This window comes from Microtus pennsylvanicus, chromosome 16 (assembly GCF_037038515.1).
Source record: "Microtus pennsylvanicus isolate mMicPen1 chromosome 16, mMicPen1.hap1, whole genome shotgun sequence".
Lineage (NCBI taxonomy): Eukaryota > Metazoa > Chordata > Mammalia > Rodentia > Cricetidae > Microtus > Microtus pennsylvanicus.
In genome coordinates this window covers 27,187,288-27,210,867 of record NC_134594.1, presented here as the reverse complement: position 1 = coordinate 27,210,867, position 23,580 = coordinate 27,187,288, and the positions used below count along the sequence as shown (strand labels likewise).

The 23,580-nt window shown below is 46.8% G+C and overlaps 1 protein-coding gene across 1 annotated transcript in view; it reads right to left on the bottom strand.

Annotated features, from left to right (window-relative positions):
• Window positions 1-1,012: 1,012 nt before the first annotated feature.
• Smad9 (SMAD family member 9) overlaps window positions 1,013-23,580 on the bottom strand; it is a 40,846-nt gene continuing 18,278 nt past the window's right edge. The window contains exons 2-6 of the mRNA XM_075950430.1: window positions 16,477-17,094; window positions 13,054-13,311; window positions 10,712-10,933; window positions 7,744-8,000; window positions 1,013-4,838 (exon numbers count right to left, since the gene is read on the bottom strand). Coding sequence (XP_075806545.1) covers window positions 4,695-4,838; window positions 7,744-8,000; window positions 10,712-10,933; window positions 13,054-13,311; window positions 16,477-16,888 — 1,293 coding nt within the window. The 5' untranslated portion in view covers window positions 16,889-17,094 and the 3' untranslated portion in view covers window positions 1,013-4,694. The remainder of the gene's footprint in view (window positions 4,839-7,743; window positions 8,001-10,711; window positions 10,934-13,053; window positions 13,312-16,476; window positions 17,095-23,580) is intronic.

Here is a 23,580-nt window from a genome sequence, read left to right as displayed (position 1 = left end):
TAATGGCGTGCCAGCCTTAAGATAACCTCTGAGCATTTTGAACATTCACACTTATATATTTAGACTCCCACCTAGTTACCATAGTAACAAGCCCTAGCCTGAACAGTGAGTCTATGGTCTAATCTCTGTTATACTGTCTGATAACCTGACACATGTCACCACTGAGGCTATGTGACATAAGCTATCCATCCCTTGTGAGGTAAGTCTGATGCCAGCCTAAGCCTAAGGTGTACAAACGACCCTGTAGGCCTGTCAGTGCTGAACAGTTACTGAGGGGTTGGGATTGAAGGCCAGAGTTTGGGTGGGGTGGTCAAGTCAATATCTATGCTAGTGAGTAACTGATACACTTAGCTGTTAGGGTTATTTTTCACCGGATAACAAATTTTAAAATTGGTGAACTTCATCTGAGAAGACAGTGAAGACTACATAGTAAGCTCTTACCCTGCAGGAAGTAGATGTGATGGTGGATGGATGGAAGACACTGGAGGTTTCAAGAAAAGGGAAATGTGCCCAGCCTCCATGATTTAAAAATAATGCAATTTCCTCCAGCATCTCCAGAATCAGCCCTGCCAGCACCTTGGCATTGGCACACAGGGACTGATTTCAGACTTGTGGTTTTCAGAATTCTGAAATAATACTGTCTTGTGGTACTTTTTTTTTTTTATCAGCAGCAAGAAGGGAGGGCTTAATTCATTAGGCTCCATGAACAGCTTACCTGGAAATGCTAGGTTTGGGTTTTTTTGTTTCTGAGAGGATATTAGCTTGCATACCAAGCCACTAAACCCACAAGTGAAGATACTTTTAGCTGGAACAGTGTGGATTACCGAGTTTAAAAGGCACCCCAGTGTTCTAAGACAGTACTGATTGTACATTGTGCAGCCTCTGCCCCTTACCAAGGCTTTCTGAACCCCAACCAGCTGACAGTGGTACAACTTAGAACCAATAGGACAATTTGGGCAGGGGAAACAAAAGCAGCTCACAAACGCTTCAAGTCATCCACAATTGTACAAGCTTCTCTTAGAAAACATTTTAATCAATTAGACATATTTCACGGCATATGAAAAATAAATGATTCTGAGTGACAGTTTTCCTTACACGTCCAGGTGTTTGACGCATCACCTGCTAATGCTCTTACTATATACACGTTCCTTGACTAACATGCACGATGCTGAGTCGCTAAGGTAGGATGCTCAACTGACGATGTGTATTAGGTTCACGTTTTACTTCCAATAGTTCATCATGCAAAGGTTTATTTAGTTGTGGCCTGGCGCTAAGCTGGGGAGAGGCAGATTTCTGCAAAGTATCCTTAAAATTACACATAAAATGCTGTTACTTCAAGATTTTAAAAAAAAAAGTGCCGCCAATGTTTTTACAGCATGAAGTCTTAAAATCCCATTCTCCTAGTAGGATAGCTTATGAATAAGCATCTTAAGGAACCACGGATCACATACATAGAATTGTTATCTAAAATCGTAAAGAAAAAAAAAATGAGCCCAAGATGTATTTACAGCATTGTCTACCATGAACCACCACATGTGTATAGCATTTTCAGGACAGAAAGCGAGGCTGCTGGATCAAAGGCATCTCTTGGTGGTCTGTTGTATACTCATTTGAACTTACGTTTAACATATGTGAGGGTTACCCACCCTTGTACAGTTCAGCTGCTGAACCCGAGCAGCTAAGAAGATGTGGAATGTATGGAATATTTTGCTTTACTAAATATATACATGAAATATCTGGAACACATTCAGAATTAAGCAGGAGCTTGACATCCAGTAGGCAATGTTTATAAAATGCTTTTGCTACTGTGCCTTCTGTTGTCATGGGGATAACTCGATCCTTAGAAGACAATGAAAAGAGGATTCTAAATGCTAGTGAGGTTGCCACCTTTGCTGGCTATGCAACAGAATACCCAAATTGTTGCTAAAAAGGCAGCTGTTAACATTATCACCTGGCTGAAACAAACTAACCATGTCTTATTTTTGTTAAGGCTCACACAAATACTGACAAATCACTGAACAGGGTGATAAGCATCCATCCTCTTGTGGGCAGACCAGACTGATGCAGTTCTCCATTGCATGACCCTGCCCAGGACAACTGGACCCAGGTTTGCAGTGGGTAGAGACCTGGCCTGCCCACTGTCCTCTTTATCCTGTAAGACAACACTGCGCAGCATATTTTTGCTTGACTGCGTGTCAAATGGTCAAAGGAGTCTGAAGTCAAGTATTTTACATTATGATATTTTAGATCCCTTAGCAGCCAAAGGAGGGGGGAAATCTATTAAAATGTGACCTTGTTACATAAGCAGAGGGCTAACATCTCTTTAATGCTAAATTCTCTGATGGTACATATGCACCTATGTCACGATTCCTTTCTCAAAGAAATCAGGCACACTTAGATATTTTGTCTGCTTTCTTAATACTGCAAGGAAAACAAGTGGTTTGTTTCATCTTTTAAATTTTGTTTTTAAGCTTCTACTTTTGAGACAGACTGTCCCAAAACCCATTGTGTGGTCCAGGCTGCATTGAATTCACAGAGATCCACCTGCCTCTGCCTCCCCAGTGTGCCTCCACCACATCTGGAAGCTTCTACCTCTGAACAGTGCAGTAAAGCTACATTATCGCCAGAGGATGTTTAACCTCTGCGGAAGGGAGCAGAAGGACTGCTGGAAATCTGGGACAAACACTTTGCGGCCTTGCGTGGCTACTCAGAGAAGATCTGCCATAGCAATGATTTTTCCAAAAAAGAAGCTGGGAGAACTATCAGAAATATAGGGAGGCCAGGAGATGGGGTGGCGAAGACGAAGAGTGGCACTTCCGCAAAGATAAATGACGTAATTGTTGTGAAAAGACATAAAATTCCAATAGAGTAATCATTAAGAACTTGATTACATTTTTTTTTCCAAGTCCAAGAAAATTTGCATGTGTGGGTTTTAAAAGTTCTGAGACCCAGTGCCTGGGCAAATGACTCACTGTTAGATTTGTGGCTCCCTGGAGGCGGGGCCTGCCTCTGATGTACATTTGATTCCGCAGCACCTGACACTGTACCTGATACACACAAATGCACGAGGCAGACTGAATGAATCAATGAGCTTGGGTCTTTCTACACTCTAAGTGGGCTCCCAGGCTATAATGCGAGACATAAATGATATGTATATATCATACGTATTTATGATATATATATATATATATATATGATAGGTTTTATAGATACAGTTAGGCATTGTGAGTATAACTTGTCACATCCTATCTATCTTAAATACACTTGGATGGGAACAACAAATGTATGTGCACTGATGCTAAGTAGAACGGATTAAACGAAGGAAACTCAGATTACAGAAGCTCTGTCCTTCACAAGCACAAACGCCGTCTTAAGGAATGTGCTTCCCAAAGGGCACGGAGTAAACTTACAAGCAATGCGGTGATCATCGAGAGGCACATGCCATGAAATCAGAAGGAACTTTCCCTTTATCATCCAAAGACGGAAATAGCAGACTTTAAGAATACATGCACGGTGCCATATGCATGTATATACACATTTCTAAAGATGCTCTGTTATTCGCTACCGCTGTCTCCTCAAAAATGGAGGCCAGATGAAGCATCCCCACTGCACTTGGGAAGTTATATCCAGGTGTTTCATAGCTGTAGGAGAGGCTGCCAGGTGTAGCCAGCCAACACAGGTGCCAGGCTAAGTACTATAGAAACATGACCCAGAGGTGCTTCTAGATTGCCCCCAAGGCTTTGCTGTTGTTTTAATCACTGTAACTAATTGATATTTGTCACTGGATGCAAGATGTGGCAAAGGGGTGCCCTGCCTTGGAGGCTTCAGTCTGCACATGCTGGAGAGTGTGAGTGGCCACACGATGCTCCTCCCACCTTCTAGTCTACAGCTTTGTCTACAGGATTTGTGCGCAGTGTACACAGGCAGACGCAGCCATCCGCAAGGCTGCCTGGCCGGGAGAACCGGAAGCTGGAGCCTGATTGGAAGCAGGAGTCCTCTGCGCTCCTTGGGACCGAATTCTGTTCTAATACTCAGGGCCCGTGCCTCATCGCAGGCTGATTCCCCTCATCAGCCTCTTTCGTTTTTAAGCAGCGGCGACACGACTCTAAGCTTCACAGTTTCTCCGTTTCCAATCACAGTTTCAATCTGTTTAAACGTACCGCTGGCTGACCTCGGCACAGAAGCCGGCTTTGCCTATTCCAACTTCAGAGATAGAGTTTCTGAGGTTTATCCCACAGATCACTGAGCGAGTTTGATTTTCTTTCTTGCCATTCACATTGAAAGTGAGAGCTTTTAAACTATGTGGATTTGATTGGGTTTTGCTCTAATGCTCCTAAACACTATTCTCCCCCCCCCCCTTTTCTTAATGTAAGCAGCTTTGTGTTTTCACTAGCGGGCCCGACATTGTGTACCATGACAAGCTGACTTAAAGTGGCCAATACCCTTTTCATGTTGTCTCCCCTCTCACTAGAAACATGGCTTCTCATTCTAGCACCGGCCTGGAAAACAGTCTTCTTCAACCACACAGTACTAGCCCTGGGTTAACTAGTAGCACAAAAAAAAAAAAGTGATAAAAATGTGAATAGTATACATTATATGTATTTACATCTGCATCCAAAAGCTTCTGTTGGCTGCAGGCTGCAGGAACCGCTGCCTGCATCTATTCTGTGGAAATGTAGCTGGCGACGTGACTGTTAAGACACTGAAGAAATGGGGTTATGTGGGGAGCCCATCTGAGTTAAAACCTTGTCCAGCCACTGCAGTGGTCCATGAAGATGAATCTCAATCCAGCAGGGGGTGCTTGTGACATCCTGGCGATGATACTCGGCTCCCCAGCCCTGAAAAGCAAGAAAAGAGCCCAGAATGAATTGTGCTTCTTGCCAGGGGTCTCCTAGTTAGAAATGACCCTCAACTCCCACCTGGATTCTGTTAACAGCTCCTTAAAAATATTTTTTAACTTTTTTTTTAAATATTTATTTTATTTATTTATTATGTATACAATATTCTGTCTGTGTGTATGCCTGCAGGCCGGAAGAGGGCACCAGACCTCTTTACAGATGGTTGTGAGCCACCATGTGGTTGTCGGGAATTGAACTCAGGACCTCTGGAAGAGCAGGCAATGCTCTTAACCACTGAGCCATCTCTCCAGCCCCTATTTTTTAACTTTTATGGTTTTATTTTTGTGTATGAGTGTTTTGCTTGTTTGCATAGCTATGCACCACGTATGTGCCGTGCTTGTAAATGTTTACTTGTTTGCATAGCTATGCACTATGTGTGTGCGGTGTCTGCGCAAGTCAGAAGAGGGTGTCAGATCCCCTGGAACTGGAGTTGCAAATGGCTGTGAGCCACCATGTGGGTGCTGGGAACTGAACCCAGGTCTTCTGCAAGAGTAACCAGTGCTCTTAACCCCTGGCCAACCTCTCCAGCTCCCACAGTGGCTTCTAAGCAGCCTCTCTCACTGCAGCCCGGCACATCACCTTTTCTCCACTCAGCAGTCAGAATGGCCCTTTAAAGACAGACCGGAGCTGGGTGTGGTGCTTCCTGCCAGTCACGCCAGCAGAAGAGGGAACGAAGCAGGAAGAGACAGAGCTCAAGGCCAGCTTGGGCAACACAGAATGACCGTGTACCCAAACAAACAAAACAACAAGCTCTCAGGAAATGCTCCAATTTCATTTGCACCCACATCCTCCCTGCACAAGGCTGCAGTCAGACGGTCCGGTTTCCCTCCCAAACCCAGGCTTGTAGCGGCCAGAGGCTTCTGAGCTTGCTTTTTCTCCACCCTTACGGCTTTCCTACACGGGAGCCAGGACCTCGTGGCCTCTGCCGGCACACACTACTCCCGCGATGCCTTCCCGCCTGTAACCTCTCTATTTCCCTTTATCCGATTCATTCCACTCGCGTGTGGCTTGCTGCCTGTCTTTTCCTCCCTGTACACTGGTCCCGCAAGGCAGAGACCTATGAGTAACCAACGCCCAGGCCTGGAAACGTCTCAATGCCAGGGTAGCACCTAGCCCGCCCCTGGCAGCTGCCCAATAAAGAGTTGTTGATTGTCTGACTGACGGAGAGCTATGGCCAGTAAAATCACAGCTGAAAAAAAAAAAACTTTAAAGATGTTCTGCTCGTTCACTTACAATGACTGACACCTGTGTTGAGTCATCTGTAAAATTTTAAACTAATCATTTTATTTTGTTTAAGTCCTTGCAGGGCTAGCAGTGAATCTCAGTGCTAAAGTGATTGCCTAGCCTGTGTGAGGACCTGAGGTTTTTTTGCCTCATCGCAGGGAGGAGGGAGTAGAAAGGGGGTTGGGAAAAAGCATCTCTATGTATGCTTGTATTACCTATGAGATGCCCACAGCTCATCCTCATTAAAAATCATGGACTCAGGAAAAATAACTGTCCCATTCAAGGATGGTTCACTAACGGTGAGCTACTGCCCCCTACTAGCTCCAATGCTACAGTGTACTGGAAATTTTCTTCCCTTGAAAGATGAAAAAAAGCTGGCTTGTCCTCTTAAAAGGTCCCTTTAAGACGTTTTTCCTGGTTTTCAAGACAGAGTCTCTCTGTGTAACAGCTCTTGCTGTTCTAGAACTCGCTTTGTAGGCCAAGCTGTCCTCGAACTCATAGAGAGATCCACCTTCCTCTGCCTCCCAAGTGCAGGGATTAAAGGTGTGTGCCACCATCACTCAGTTTAAGAATTGAAAACTGGGCTGGAGGGATGGTTCAGAGGTAAAGAGCACTGACTGCTCTTCCAGAGGTCCTGAGTTCGATTCCCAGTCAACCACATGGCTCACAACCATCTGTAATGATCTGATGCCCTCTTCTGGCCTGCAGGTGTACATGCATGCAGAACACTGTACACATAATAAATAATAAAGAAAACATTTATTTAAGAAAAGAATAAAAAAAGAATTGAAAACTATATGTGCTGATCCAAAGTAATTACTAAAATTATCAATATGATAAAATATAATTTGGGTATAGAAAAATAAGACAACCATTGGTCATAGTAACTAACTTTTTTTTTCCCCTCAAGACAGGGTTTCTCTGTGTATTCTGGAACTTGTTTATGTAGAACGGGCTGTCTTCAAACTTACCTCTGCCTCTGCCTCCCAAGTGCTGGGATTAAAGGAGTGCACCACCACTGCCTGGCTATCATTTAAATGGCTAGTAAAACTTACTTTAAGGCTAGGAACATAGCTCAGTAGAGGGCACTTACCTAACTCAATCAGGAAGCCCTGGTTTCCACCCCCCAGTGCTGCTATTTAAAAAGGCAAACGGGACCTAGAGATGTGGTTCAGTTAAGAGCACTGGCTGTTCTTGCTGAGGACCTGGGTTCAATTCCCAGTACCCACATGGCAGCTCACACAACCTGTAACTCCAGTTTGGGAGGGTCTGGCGCCCTCTTCTGGCCCTTTTGGGCCAAGAATGTTCATGAATCCCCCACCCCTAACTGAAGACAGTTGATGGCATTTACGGAGGGTAATTTTCTTTAAGGCTGTGACCCCTGGATGGTGGCCTCAGCTATACTATTTCCTTTGGCTGGCCCCACACCCAGGGATATATGAGCAGCTGAAGTTGGACTAGATAATTAAAAAAAAAAGAGGGCAAGAATCAAAATTTTTAGAAGAAAAAAACCAAAGTTGTTATCCTCCTGAGCTGGCTGAGCAAATGCCACGTCCAGTCAGGCGCATTCTGCGCTTCCTGCCCCTTTTCCTCTTTACAACCCCAGAGCCAGCATCCTCACCTTCACAAAGCTCATCCGAATCGTGCACATCTTGGTCAGCTCGTACACAACCTCAAAGCCGTGGTGCACTGACTGCGCGAGCAGCTGGGCGAAGAGCTGGTTGTTGAAGACCTTGAGGCTGCAGCCGCTGGGGATCTTGCAGACAGTGGCGGGGTGGAAGCCGTGCTGATAGTTGCAGTTCCGGCTCTGGACGAAGATGCTGCTGTCACTCACGCACTCCGCATACACCTCTCCCCCAACGTAGTACAGATGCACACCTGTGGACACAAAACCCACACTCCTTCTGCTCTGCAGTCAAGTTAGCTCTTACACCATCGCTGGTCATAGAGGAGAAGGCGTTTGCCCCAAATATCCACTTGTTTCAACTTTTCCTACAAAATCCCCTACAGAGTTCAACCCTGAGGGCTGCAGAGACAGCTCAGCTCTCAGCACCCAAATTGCAGCTCACAGCCATCTGCAATGAACTGGTTCCAGAGGATCTGATGCCCTCTTCTGGCCTCTATGGGCACTGCATACACACGGTACATACACATACATACATACATACATACAGGCAAAATACCCATACACACAAAATAAAAAAACAAATTTAATTTATTTTTATTTGATGTTCATGAGGGTTTTGCCTTCATGTATGTCCCTGTGGGGGTGTCAGAGCCCTGGAACTGGAGTTACAGACAAGTGTGAGCTCCATGGGGGAGCTGGGAATTGAACCCTGATCCTCCAGAAGAGCAGTCAAGTGCTCTTACTCACTGAGCCATCTCTCCAGCCCCAAGGAAAAAAGAAATTTAAGCCCAACCCACATAAATGGACATTCATAAAGATGAGGCTGTAGTCTCTCACTTATTACGGCTCCCATCCTTTCTGATCTCACTTCAGAAAAGCATCCATGAGCCTAGTCTAGACACAAGAGAAACACATCATGCAAAACAAAATCCCACAGTCATCACACCACAGCTAAACAGAAGCCCAGCTAATATCATGTAAATGCTACTGAAACCCACACACTGAACCTACTCCAGAACTTGAGTCTTACTAACAGTTATAAATCTATTTCTTTGAAGCCCAGTGTGGAGGCACACAGCTTCAGCCCCAGCCCTCAGGAGGCAGAGGCAGGTGAGTTTGAGACCATCCTGGCCCACGTAGTGTTCAGGCCAGCCAGGGCTGCCCAGCGAGACCCTGACTCAGCACTAAAATATTTCTGTGAGTAGAAGCTTCAGAGTCGGGATTCCTCTCAGATGCACATCACTCAGCCATAAAGAACACCATGTGCCCCTGAGAACAGGGACGCTCCTACCATACTTCCGCACACAGCCGTGTGAAAACACAGCAACATGCAGCTTGTCTCAGTTTATATAACATTCCTATAATTACATTTCAAAGCGACTTCCTGGATAAACAGAGTGCGGCGCACACGCACAATGGAATTTTATTCAGCTGTAAAGAAAGCATGAGATTATAAAATGATGGAACTGGAGATGATCAGAAATGGGCCAGATTTAAACAAAACCCACCGCCGCCGCAGCCACAACGGCCGCAGTCACATCACCATCATTCACCTTCACCCCCAACCCCACCCAGTCGGTCTCCTCTTTTCTTTTCTCCTCTTGCTTGCCCTCAGATTTCCTCTCTATTTTTTTCATGATGGGCATCAGGCCTGACCCCGACAAGGCAGGCACTAGCGACCATGAGGAAGTGGATGGATGGCTCTGATTGGCTGAACCGCCAGCAAAGCTGCAGTGCCGCCTCCCTTAGCCACGCCCCGTGCACGAGGGGGGTCGATGTGACCGACCCTGACTGACAGTGATAGGGCGTTCAGTTTTGTTCAGCTGAGCTCAAAGCGGTCTGTTCCGCGCTGTCCAGAGCTCCAGGCATCTTGATAATAAGCCAACTTTTAAACGCTCTGCAGAAGGGAAGGCGATGGAGGCCAGGGGAAAGCCAACTGCAAGCTTGGGGGGTGGGGGGGTGCTTTATTAATGGGTGGAGATCATTCCACCTGGCTGCAGACAGCGAGGCAGCAGGGTTCTCTGAGCTTCGCTGTCGTCTTGAGCTCTCCCTTTTGTGGTGGCACCTCCCTGTGTATTCCCTGCACTTGGGAGCACAGGGGCATGCTACCCACCTCTGCCTTTTGACAGCTCCTCTTCAGTGTGGCAGTGCTATCTCTCCGCCACAGCAGAAGAGGACTATAGAGACACACTTGCTCCTTGACCCTACAGACCTGAAAGTTGCTGGGAACAGCCTGGGGGTGGGGTACTACATACAGGCTTAGAGGGTATTTTAACCAAATGACCTTCAAACGAGAAGATTGTTGTCCCCTGAGCCTGGTCTGTGTGTATTTAGAGGGTGCTTTTCAACCATGTTAAAGCCTTATCTGCAAACTCTGCACACGTTAGCAGAGGAGAGAATGGAAAGGTGGGCACCTAGGGGAAGAAGCAGAGCCCAAGGTGGAACATGCGAGCCTGCTCTGAGTATTACGTGAGGGAGAATCCGGAAGCAGGCTGGCCTCTGGTTAGAGAGGGCAGCATCTCCGGAAGGAGCGCTAGCTACGTGGTTTCATTTGGCCCTTGAGTGTCAAGATCACCCCAGGGCAGATCTGTTCTCAGGGTTGAGCTAGCATAGAAGTCACTTGGTGGGATTGAGGGGCATTCAAACATGCTGTGTACTGAGCCACGGCCTAGTAAGGGAGCAATGTACATTTCAGTACAGATTGATGCTGCCCTACGCTTCCTCCTGGGGAGCCAGGGCTGGGATCACAGGCTGTGTCAGCTTTTGGCCCTTTGCTGTGTCATGGCCTTGCAGCACTGACCCCATGCCACCCCTGAAGATGGTCTACTGACTTTAGAAGCGGAGACCCCAAGAGAACAGGTCCCTCCCCATGCCTGGAGATCTTCCCACGGGCTATGGGGCCTATGCTGATGTCTAACCCAGCGTTTAGAAGCAGCGATGGAGACGCTGTGTTGGCTCTCACCCTTTCCAATGTGCCTCCTGGTGTTTTCTATTGTTGAGTTTCTGTTCACATTTGAAAGAAGCCCAAGACAGAACCTATTCCTGTTATTGGAAGGGTCGGTGAAGCCGTCTACGAGCACACTCCGGGAGGACGCCTGGAAAGTCTCTCCCACCCGGTTGTTTAGTTCATAGTAGGCAACTGAGCACCAGTGCTGGGGTTCCTCATAGCAAACTGGCCGGAAGTCTGAAAACAGAAACAAGAGAGAAGGTACGCCATCACTGTCATCTCTCGGCTCTCAAGGTCATGATTCCAAACAGGAAGCAGGGATGAACACTTTAAACCTGAAAGTTGGCTGAAGGACCAAGTCCGCCTTCCTTTGCAATCCTTCAAACGCGCGTGTTTGACGGAAGCTGTTTGGAGCTAGCTCATTCGTTTATTGCACCCGTGAGTCTAAGGCCATGGTCCTTGTTAACTTCCCACAGCTAGGGCATCTGTAAATACTTTTGTTTAGAGATGTGATATAATGCAGGGCCAGGGAAAGGTAGCCATTGTACATGGACAGACCAATGTACAATGCTGCCAGTCCCCGAGTAAACACTGCTAGGAGCTAGGTGGCATCCTATTGTTACAGGACTGAACTGAACCCCTGTGTCAAAAGGTGTAAGTCCACAATAACACGATTACAAACAAACCGATAGTTTGAATATGATAACCAAATCGAAAGTGCTGAATGAATTCTAGTGAAGAAAAAAATCTAAATAGACTGGCTCATATTCTCCTCTATAAAAACATGGATATCTATTGACATATGATCTAAGGATATTTCACAGAGAGCTGACTTCTCAGCATTGCTAGGGTCTGTCCACGGATGGAAGGAGGTCAAAGGGTAACCGGGTAGAATGCAGTCAGTGCAGGTGATCTTTTAGAGCACAAGTGTGTGTTAGGCAACTATGTATCTTATAATTTAATTATCCTGTCTTTTAACCACTGACCCTAATACTAAGTATCAAACACATGCAGGAAATTCTCTATGCAACAAGTAATGAATGACGGAGCGTTTCAGGCTCTCTGTTGGACATTGGACGCAGAGGAGAGTAACAACGTAATACGTAATACGAGGTGATACATGTGAACTGGGTGTGTAAGGATTTGTTAAGGGAAAACATTAAACACACTCTGACGCTTCTTATCTCACATCTTCTATGTTCTTTGAGAGTAAGGATAATTTTTGCTACTCTTTTAATTCTTTCACAGCAACCTAGGGCAAGGCTTTATTTACTTGTTCACTTAGCGAGAGTTAATAAATACATATTAAATAGGGTTTATGACTAAAAGAGCAGGGCAGATTGTAACCATGGGTGCCAGCTGTTTGTGTGCAGCCTCTGTCCACTCCAGTTACTAGTAATCGCACACATTAGAGGCTCCTATATATCTTCCCTTTATGTCTCCTCTTCAACTTCAACATCAGCTTCACAGAGGCGGCAGCACACACACCATGGAGACACACTAGGGCGTCTCTCCCTCTTGCATATGCTTTTCCAATACAACTCGAAGCTCCTAAAACACTACCTTCAGTAGCTGTCTTGGCTTCAGAGGAGAGAGTGTGTACCGGCTGGTGCTGGAGGGCCTAGCTTTGCACACCGTTGAGGTCACGTGCATGGCACTGAAAGCAAAAGACTTTGGGTTGTTCAAAGAGGCGAGCAAACAATAGCCTAACTTTGGTCCCACTGTGGCCTGCTCTCGGGCCAAATCTCATTGATGCCTTTAGTAAGTTAGTTATTACTGTGTATGCACAATGCATGTGTGGAAGTCACAGGACAACTCTGGGGAGTCCATTCTCTCCTTCTACCTTTACGAAAGTTCTGGGGATGTAACTCAGGCTGGCAGGCTTACGTAGCAGTGCCTTGACCTGCTAAGCTATCTCGCCAGCCCTTTCTTTTAGTATCTACATTTTTAATTTTTTTATTCGTCATATATCAATATGTTAATCTTACTTCTACAGTCAGCAAAGTGCCGCAGGCTTGTAACTCCAGCATTGGGGAAGCTGGAGCAAGAGAATGGTGGGTTCGGGACCAGCCTAGGCTAAAAGCATCACGTTTCAAAACAAACAATAATCCCACGTTCTGTAAATTTCCAGGGATGCTGTTAAATTCTATTTAGTTTCTGAAGGAGGATTGGATCCCAAAATGTATGTATCTGCAGATCTGCTCCAAAATGGGCGCTGGTCATCCTGGAGGGTGGTGGGTTAGATGGACCAGGCCCACAGATGGCGCTGTAAGCCTAAAGGCGCCACAGACAGACTCGATGCGACAACCAATCACACTTACGAACATCCACGTGGATCCCCTTTCCCACAGACTGACCTGAGTGTTGAAATGGACTCTCTGACTCGGTAGGGCTTCCCGGGGAGTGTGGGTAGCTGGCGGGGCATGGAGACTGCGGAAACACGTGGCCTGGTGAGGAGGGAGGTGCAGGACAGAGGGGTTGCTGGAAGGAGTCCGGGTAAGTGGCATTGTGCGGCATGAGGGGCTCGCTGTGCAGGGAGGCGCTTCGGAACTTGGCCAGGAGGCTGAGCTGGGGGTTGTACTCGCTGTGTCTTGGTACCAGGACCGGAGGCAGAACTAGGAACAAAGAGAAGGAAAGTGGGCACCCCAAACTTGGCCCAACAGGATGAAGTGGGATAGTGAATGGTTTTCCTTGGCCATTTGTGATGGTTTCCTCGGCCAGACCCCTCTCTACAGATTGGCTCATGGGCAATGCTGCACGGAGGTCCAATTGCTACCCAGGAGCCTATGGGCTACGCTCAGTCACCAGCCCCTCCTTGCCACCTGCGTCTTGAGCAGACAGTCACAATCGGGGACCAAGATCTGGAGGCTCCCGTGCACGCCCACCTTGATAACGGCCTCATAGTGACTTTATGGAGATCCATGTACCTGTGTCTTCCTTCAACTCTGTCAATAAAATCCTCTTTAAAAGAGGCAAAGTTAGGGGCTGGAGAGATGGCTCAGAGGTTAAGAGCACTGACTGCTCTTCCAGAGGTCCTGAGTTCAATTCCCAGCAACCATATGGTGGCTCACAGCCATCTATAATGAGATCTGGTGCCCTCTTCTGGCATTCAAGCATACATGGAAGGAATACATAATAAAAATAAATAAATTTTAAAAAAAAAGAGGCAAAGTTAGTTCCAAATGCTTTCAACCAAACTTTAGGTGAAGTCCAGAATATTTGCTATTAGAGACCACACTGAATTATTCAGATGATCAGCTTCAATTTCAGACTTGTTGCTGTTGATGAAATATTCTATGTCCTTACCACAATGATCTAAAAGCAAGTGATCAAAAGCTATCAAGTTAAATACAAGGGATAAGCGAAGAAACGATCAGAGACAACATGAAAAATCTGCCAGTTAAATTTGTTCAGGTTAGTGGGTCCCTTCTGGCCTCCCTCCATCTCCCCCCAAGTACTGAGATGGAACCCACAGGCCTCACACGGCTAAACAAGTGCTCTACCACTCAGCCACACCCAGCCCCCCCTTTTAACTTTAAGACAGGATCTTCATAAGTTACCCAGGTTGGCCTTCAGCATAGTGAGTAAACTAGGCAGGCACTGCGCTTGCATCCTCTTGCCTCGGCCTTGGAGTAGATGGGCCTGTGGGAGCCTGGGTTCCAATCATCACAATAAACATGAGTGACAGCCGCCTCCGGAGCTGGCCCTCAGCAAAGAGTAACTTTCCTGTTTCCTTTCCCCACTCAATGGGCGTGGCTCTCTCTTCTTGCTTTCCACCTCCCTCCTCTGGACAGCTGTCAAGGCCGACAGACAGGTTACCTGGCCTTGAGATTTCTTCCAAGTCCGCTCCTAAATTATTTTATTAATGAGACTAAGAACCCAAAAGAAGGAACTCCAGTTTTCCCAGTCACATGTGAGGACCAGATGGGATCCTGAAAATGCTGAGGGCAGAGACCATAGCAACCACTTGAGGTTCTAGCGGGCTGTCAAATTAGACCAGTTGTTGGTTACGCTAAGATACAAGTACCACTGTTGTACTCTTGGGGGTATCATGCCAGGCTGCTCATTGTTGGGGTCCATAGGTTTGCGGCCGGGTAGGACCACTTTTCTCCCTGAGAAGCTTGCACAGCGCCTTCAGATACTGAGAAGCAGCCTTCAGGGAGGAAATTTTCAGGTCAGTTCCAGCTCGGTGCCTATAAGGAAAATCACCTCGTTCTATTAAAAAGGTGTTAGGAATGGGTAAAAGAACCCTGTAACAAATATTATTTAAAATTAATATTATAGGTGATTTTTAAATTAATATAATCTTGGCCCATCTTCTTAGAAATTTAAACCTAAAACCAAGGATGTAAAAAGCTATCTACATACATGAAATATTCAGACTGTCATCTTAAGAGAAATCTAAACTGAAATGAGAAATGGAGACTCAAAAAATATTCTTTAAAATTAGGCTTTTGAGTATCTAAAAGGAAAAGCAGGTACTTTTTTCACACGACACTTCTTTTTTTCTTTATCTATATTTTTATTGTTTTTATTGATCTATACATTTTTCTCCACTCCCCTTTTTACCTCCCCTCTCCACTTCTACCCTCTTCCGTGACCCACATGCTCCCAATTTACCCAGGAGATCTTGTCTTTTTCACCGTCCTGTGTAGATTCATGTATGTCTCTCTTAGTGTCCTCTTTGTTGTCTAGTTTCTCTGGGGTTGTGGCCTGTAGGCTGGTTTTTCCTTTGCTCTATACGACACTTCTTTCTAATGGTTACATTTTAGAACCGTGACTCAGAAAGCACTTTTGAAAGATTTATTTTCTAATTATGCGCGTGCTGGGGAGGGTTTGTGCAGATGATCACAGAGGAAGTTAGATCCCCTAGCTCTGGAGTCACACCCAACATAGGTGCTAGGAACCAGACTGGGGTCCTTTGCAAGAGCAGTATATGCTCTTAATAGCTGAGCATCTCTCCAGTCCCAGAAAGAATTTCTTTTTTGTGGGGCGGGGGGAGGTGGACAGGGCCGCTAAGGGGTTGCTGAGTGAAAGAGCATGATCTAGCATATATGAAGCCCTGGGTGCTATCCCAACAATGGCCCACCTTCCTCAAGCCCTTATTTCAGTACTGGAATCCTTCCACAATCCCCCTTGGCTGTTTCAGACTGATGTGGGATGCCTTCCTCCACGTACCAGAGATTAGCAAAGGGAGCCCACACCCACACCCTACATCAACTCTAATAGTTATTGGTTTCAGTCTGCTAGGGGTGGGAGGAGGGAGGATGTTTAATATGTCTTTTTGTTGTTGTTGTTGTTTGTTTGTTTGTTTGCTTTTACAGTTAATCATTATTAAGGCACTACTTAAGAACTAAGACAGATAGCCAGATAGCCCACACCTTTAAGTCCAGCACTTAGGAGACAGAGGCAGTCTAATCTCTATGATTGTGAGTTCAAGTTTGAGGAAGAATAATGAGGAAAAGGGAGGGAGGGAAGGAGGGAGGGAGGGAGGGAGGGAGGGAGGGAGGGAGGGAGAGAGGGAGGGAGGGAGGACGAACTAGGAAGGGCTTAGATCTCCTAAATCTGTCCAAATAAAATTGCATTTTTCAAAATCCTAGCAAGCTGACAAGCCTCTTAGTATAAGACTATCATAATTTTCTGACTGCATGATTTTGGAACATTTCTTCAGTGCCCCACCCCACCCCATACAGAGGTCATTTTGTGTGGATGCTCCAATACTCAGGGAACCTGTGATGATCTCGACCTCCAAGCAAGCAGGGACTGGTGGAAGCACCCACCTGGCGTCTCGACTCGGCGGTAATGGTATGGGTTGATGCAGACCTCCTTCTGCTTGGAGCCGAAGGGGAACTCACAGCATTCCAGGGGCTTCAGCTCATGGTGGGACTGCAGGTCTGGCCAGCGCCACACGCGGCAATAGATGACATGGGGCAGCCCCTTGCGGTGGGACACCTGTAGTCGCCCGTCCAGAGACCTGGGGATGGTGACACACTTGCTCGGCTGGCCCGGGCAGCTCAGCGCCCTCTCCAGCTCGTCCATGGCTCCTTTCTTCTTCTTTAGCTTCTTCACCAAAGAATCCACGGCCTTCTCGGCCCACTTCTCCTCTTCATCTCCCTGCTTCCAGCCCAGCAGCCTCTTGACTGCCGGGCTGGTGAAGGAGAAGAGGGAGCTGATGGGGGTGCTGGGGTGCATAGGAGGCCGACCTCAGGCTGCTGCACACGGAAAGAGGTTGAGGCCTTTCAAGGCTGGCAGGGCCCCAGGAGGATCAGCATCAAGCACTTGTCCATGGATGGCATAGGAACAAGCTTGCCTTTTCTTCTGGAAGCGGTGGGGACAGATTAAAGTTGGAAAGTGGGCTGACTTCCTCCAAAACCCTTGGGTGGGTGGATGGTCCAATTCTGAAAGACAGGACAAGCATTCTTGAGCTATGTGAGTGATTTTCAGAGGTGAGGAAGGATAGAAGGGACAAAGCACCCTCCCAATGTTTTAACCTGGAAACTCCTTCGAGTCTTTGCTGACCCTGCCCTCCTCTTCCTTCTCCCAGCCAGATCTTGGTCACAGCCTTCCAAATCTCTACTGTCATTTCTTTCTCTCCATTAATAGTCCACCCCAGCATGGCTGTCGCTCCAATATGACTTCTCTCCTTCACGCTCTCTCCCACACCAATTTCTTTCTTTCCTAAATACAATCCCCATCAAATCACTTTCCTGGGTAAGAAATGGCGTGGCTCCTTCAGCTACTAAATGTAGGCTGTGCCTGGGTTTCCGGGACTCCCAGCCCCCCCCCCTCTGCATGTGTGCTCTTTCTTTATTTCCAAGTTGCGTAAGTTGTCCACCTGCACTGCAGGAAATGTACACAAGCAATTGCAAGTGAAAAGGAAGACACAGAGGTCTCCAATAACCCCATTGCGCAGATCTCGAGACAGCAGTTCTCAGAGTGCGTTCCCAGGAAGCACTGCAGCTTCCTGAGACCCCTTCCAGGTTTCCTTTCCAAATGCACAGCTCTGGAAACTAAATTCTTTTTACACACATCGGCCGAAACAACAGATCTGTCATGACAGGTGGTATGGGGAGGTGGAAATGAGAACACAGGTACCATCCATTAAACCAGCATTCAAGAGATTTGTATAGATATACAATGCCCTCTTGCCAATCTTTCAGACATGGCATTTAATTTTAAAATGCCTGCCTTGAGACTGGAGAGGTGGCTCAGCAGTTAAGAGCACTTGCGGCTCTTGCATGCGTTTGATTCCCAGCTGCTCGCTCACAAGCAACTTTTAACTCCAAGTCCAAAGATCTGCTGCCCTCTTCTGGCTTCCTTGGGCACTGCATATATGTGCACACTGGCATACACACAGGCAAAACACCCACATACACACAAACATAAAATGAAAAAATAGATTGTCTTCATAAAAGATGTATTTATATTAATAAATCAATAACTTTAAAATCAAATTTATTCTGTGTGTGTGAGACACACACACACACACAGAGAGAGAGAGAGAGAGAGAGAGAGAGAGAGAGAGAGAGAGAGAGAGGGAGGGAGGGAGGGAGGGAGGGAGAGAGAGAGAGAGAGAGAGGGGGGGGGGGTGATACACCATGTGGGATGCTCGACCTAGGTTGAACTCCCATCTTCAAACATTGCGGCAAATGCTCTTTCCCGCTGCACCCCTTTGCTGGCCTGCAAATCAGTAACTTTGCAAAAATTGTTTTACTTTCCAAAATGGAAGAAAATGTAACAGATGTAACCTGCCCCCAACACACACACACACACACACACACACACACACACACACAAAGTTTATCCATAATTTTTAAGTGGAAAGGCACCATGGACCAAGAAGTTTGAGAATTGTCTGACCGTCACAGCCTCATACGCGTAACTGAACACCAAATGACACCGGCATCACTTTTGTTTCTCTGTCCTAAATCGACTCTCCTGATGCTCCCACCAAAGGATACATTCCTTCATTCAAATTGCCTGAGCTACAACTGCATTTGTTCTTCTTAGAAATAGCCGGGGGAGAGGCACACTAACCAAAACCTTCTCCTTCCCTATTTTAGAAGCCCATTACCCCAGTCATGTGTAGTGAGGCCACTGATCACACCTCTGTGGAACAAACTGACTCATTTGAGTCTCCTGGAATCAGCATAGCTCGAAAATCTCCTGCCCGTTTAACTCATTTTTTTTTTAATTTATTTATTTATTAAGGATTTCTACCTCCTCCCCGCAACCGCCTCCCATTTCCCTCCCCCTCCCCCGATCAAGTCACCAACCCCGCAACTGACAAAGGTCTGATCTCCAAAATATATAAAGAAATCAAGAAACTAGACCGTAAAAGGCTAATCAATCCAATTATAAAATGGGGCACTGAGCTGAACAGAGAATTCTCAACAGAAGAACTTCAAATGGCCAAAAGACACTTAAGGTCATGCTCAACTTCCCTAGCGATCAGGGAAATGCAAATCAAGACAACTTTAAGATACCATCTTACACCTGTCAGAATGGCTAAAATAAAAAACACCGTTTAACTCATTTTAAGTGCCATTTTCTCCTTTGCATCCCTGGGAGAAGGTGATGGAGCTTTCTGGGTCTCCTTACATAAATGATCTTATTTTGCAATGCAAGACCACTGCGTGCTAGGCTAGTACACTCCTGCTGCGTTGCACCCTAAACCCTAAAACCCTTTGGAACAAAGGTTCTCTTTGATCCCCTGCTCCTGTGGCCAGGACTAGCACCTCCAAAGAGCACTAAGACAGCCTGGTTAGGCGAAGCTGATGACACCCAGTGCAAGGAACGCGGTGCCGACATGCGCCACTCCTCATGAGGACCTTTTTAGGATGGTCTCGGGCAAACTGTGCTGAAGGGATAGGAAAGTCTCCAAAGCTGTTCTCTTTCACTTGGTAGTTTGACTTACTCTCCATTTTCTTTTGAAAGGTTGACTTTGTGGCTTAATTTATAAAGTGGAGCTAAGCCACCACGTAGGAGTTATGTTTACTCCATCTAGACGGGCTGCCTTGCAGCAGCGGTCGGAGTGGTCAGGGGCTTTAAGGGGGAGATGGAGCATGACAGAGAAGAGCTGAAGATTCTGCTTAGTTTTATGTGGGATTTGTTATTAGTAAGTTGTGGCATAAATCTTTAAGTTCGGTGGTAAAGAAAAGCCTTTCATAAATGTGTTCAGCAGAATTCAACTAAACACACTAAAAAAAAAAAAACAAAGAAAAGAAAAATCCTCTACTTCAAGGACAAATAACAGTTCTCTTCAGTGGAGATGGTTTGCCTTTTTGTTTTTGAACTGTGGATTCCTACCTAATGAAATTAATTTATTGGAGCAAAGTAACTTGTGTGAAACCAAAAGAAGGAAATAAACTATTGTAAGGCGGCAAACACAGAGAAGGCAAGCCCTGTGGTGTGAAGGGTAAGATGATTAAAGCCTCTCATTCTTAGGTATGTGTCTAGGAGCTGCACATATCGACAGTATAAACTTCATATTTTTTTTATTACGCTTTACAATCAAAAAGCTAGAAAAGACCATATGTTTCCCCCAGACTGTCTGAAGTCTCCCTGGAGTGACTCTTGGTGACTGTCATCCTTCATTGATGAACTACGGGTCTGAATCACCTTGATGCTTCAAGTCCGACCTCAGTGCACTTCAATAATCACAGAGATCGCACAGGGCCCCCCAGAAAGATTTTAAGGTTGGGAGGCAGCTTCTATCCCAGTAAGCAGAGACCCTTGCATTATGAGAAACCATGAAGTAGTAAATAAAGAATCTCACACTGATAGACACCAAATTCACGACTGTGACCTCCTGATAGGGAAAAGGGAAAAACAGAAATTATCTGAGTGTTGAAATTTAAATCACAGGATACACAGAGGTTCAAACACTGTCCTCTCTGCTTGTCTGTATGTCCGATGTCTTGCTACTAGGAAACGTGTTAAAATTAATCAAGTTTAGAATCTCTTGGACGCTGAAGTTCTTATCTATCTGATAGTTTGTGTTTGTCCAGGAGGAGCAGTGTGGAGTCTGTGAAGTGACTCCATTCCCTTTCCTAGAGCATAGGAAGAACTAAGGGACCCTTGTTTATCAGGAGCTGGCCATCTCAGGAGCATCCCCTGTGCAGTTCCCTCGGCCTGTGTGAGGTCAACAGCACCAACCCGACTCCCTACAGATTTCCTTTGTTGGAGAAGCTAAATATCACTGATCGTGGCCTCCTACCCACATGACCGTCTGATGGCACCAATGTCCAGCCTGCCATACAACTGAACAGAGCACTCCCCTGGGTCGTGAAGAAACTGCAATGGTCATTTGTACAGACTATAACAGCAAATGGAAGCTAAGTAGTATTGCTCGTCGTTACAGTATCTTTACCGAGTCCAACGAACACAGCAAACGAATGAAGTACCTTTTAGACTTGTTGCTGGAGTAAGCATTCTGACATCGATGAGAAGGAAGAGAGGCGATGTCACTGCTAACCCAAAGCCAGGACAGCTCCGGAAAGGCCTCAGTTCCCGCTCTCACTGTGTGGTTCTGGCTGCCCTGGAACTTGCTATGTAGACAAGGCTGGCATCGACCTCCAAGAGATCTGCCTACCTCTGCTTCCCGAGTGCTGGGGTTAAAGGTGTGCACTACCACGCCTGGTGGGTTACTGATTTTTATTTGCACTAACCTGGCCACCTTGCAAGAGTCTGTCTTTTAACTCTGAAAAGATGAGGTCTCAAAATCCCGAGACGGATCTGCCAGACCACGACTCCAGATCATCCCAAAGGACCACGTAAGTGGAACCCTTGAGAAACCCTTTCTCAAGGACACCGTGCAGAGACTGTCACTTCAGGGCATCATTGTTTCCTTTCAAAAGATGTTTAAACACGCCAGTTTTGATTACTCTACTCATGGCCAGAGCTGAGGATGCGCTAGGAGCTGCTCTCAGAAACAGTTTACTGCGCACATGTAGATCTCTGATCACATCTGCGGTGACACACTGGGGCGGACAGGACAAGAACAAAGCGGGTGTGAGAAAGGCACCAGACAGCGTGCACAGGGAGCATTGTTGTGGGGGACTCTTCATCACACGTGGATTCCTGCTGTGGGACCCAGGCTTTTGCGACAGCAACAGATTTGCACCCCAAAGGTAAGGGGATGAAGCAGCAAAGGGCATTTCCCCCCCCACCCGAGAAGCTGAGACAGAGCGCAAGAGACGGGCATGCAAGTCTTGGCCCGAGCTGGACTGAAACAGAAGTCAAAGGAGAAAGAATTGGGCTGAAGGAAGGAAAAATGGAAGCCCCTCCCCCCCATCCCTGCAGTGGCTCAATGGCTCGGTCAGTCCCCATAAGCTGTGATTCTAGGGGGACACGCAACACAACAGGGGACTGGAAGCAGTGGAGGGAGGGGGAGCGGAGGGTGGGATGGAATGCATGAGAGAATAGTAAACAAACAGACAGACAGACAGACAAATAAATAAGTAAAGGAAGAAGTAACAAGCCAGGGACAGCGAGGCTGTTGTCAGCTCCCACTCAGTCCCCCATTTGTCTCAACGGATCCTCTATTCTGAAAGCCTGCTGAATGCCCAGAAGACACGGCCCTCGGCCTTCTGGAGCTCAGACATTTGCTTGACTATTAATGATATTGTCAAACCATGAAATACGGCGCAGAAAACACAGTGGTGTTGACAAAGGAGCCAGGGACCTGTGTGGACCTACTGACGACACACTGACAGCCAACAAGCCAAAGGCGTGAGCACTGAAGGCAAGAGTGTCAGGATGTGTCACAGTGGGGTGGGGGACTTTCTCAGAAAGCCTGAGGGTGGGTATGGGGGCTGCTGGAGACATCCCAGGCTGGAGCGTGAAAGCAGCTGCAGGAAAAGCTGCCTGATGGCCTTAAAAAGCAAGGGAGATAAATGCCCCGGCTTAAGTTTGAGTGGTCCCACTGGATACCGATGTGCAGGTGGAGAGGATGTGACAGAAGCAGAGAGTGACCAACAGAGCTGCAGAGGAAGACTTGAGGGCCTCACAGGGCAGCAACAGCAGGCAGGCAGGATCCATGCACTGTGCCTTCCTTGTCTTTCTTCAAGAGAGGGGCTTTCATAGGACTTCACACAGACATGGAGGAATGACAAAAAAACAAACAAACAAAAAAACCCCAAGTTCTCGGCCTGATCCCAAGTCTGGGCCCTACATGAGTGACTCCTCCTTTTTATGGCACAAGGTAGGGGAAGGCTGGGGGGAGCTAGGGACTTGGGGGTCTAGGAAGGCTGGGGAAGCTGGGAGCTGGGGAGAACTGAGGGCTGGGGGAATTGGAGAACTGGGGGGCTGAGAAGATTGGAGAACTGGGAAGGCTGGTGGGGGCTTGGCATATAAAGAAATACCACATTCAGGCTGGCACTCAGCACTGATGAGTCTCGCATCCCTGCCACTATCAAATATAAACCAGCCACTCTTTCTCCTAAAACACGCAGGGCTCTCAGGTGGAAAAGAAAAACACAACACTCTTAAATATATTTTTGTGATGAGCCCGCCACTCGGCATTTGCACATGAAGCACCCTAAGAAGTCAGGAAGGGCAATAGGGCACCGTGTCCACAGAACAGCTGGAGAGAGGGGCTAGGACATACAAGAGAATCCAACCGCGTTCCTAGTCTCGGGAAAGAAAAGGAGGCTGGGGAGGAAGGGTGGAAGACCTTACATCCCGCATTTTCTATTAGCTGGAAAATCTCTCCCTGCTTGGAAAAAGGTCCAGTAGAGACTTAGGTGTGCAGAAAGCCAGGGAGTGCTTTGCCCTTGGTTTCTCAAAGCACCAATTGAGCTCCCAAAGAAAATCCATCCTTGGACCTCTTCCTGAATAGACTTTTTATTAATCAATGTTGATTCTTGTCCCGCCCCTCCCAT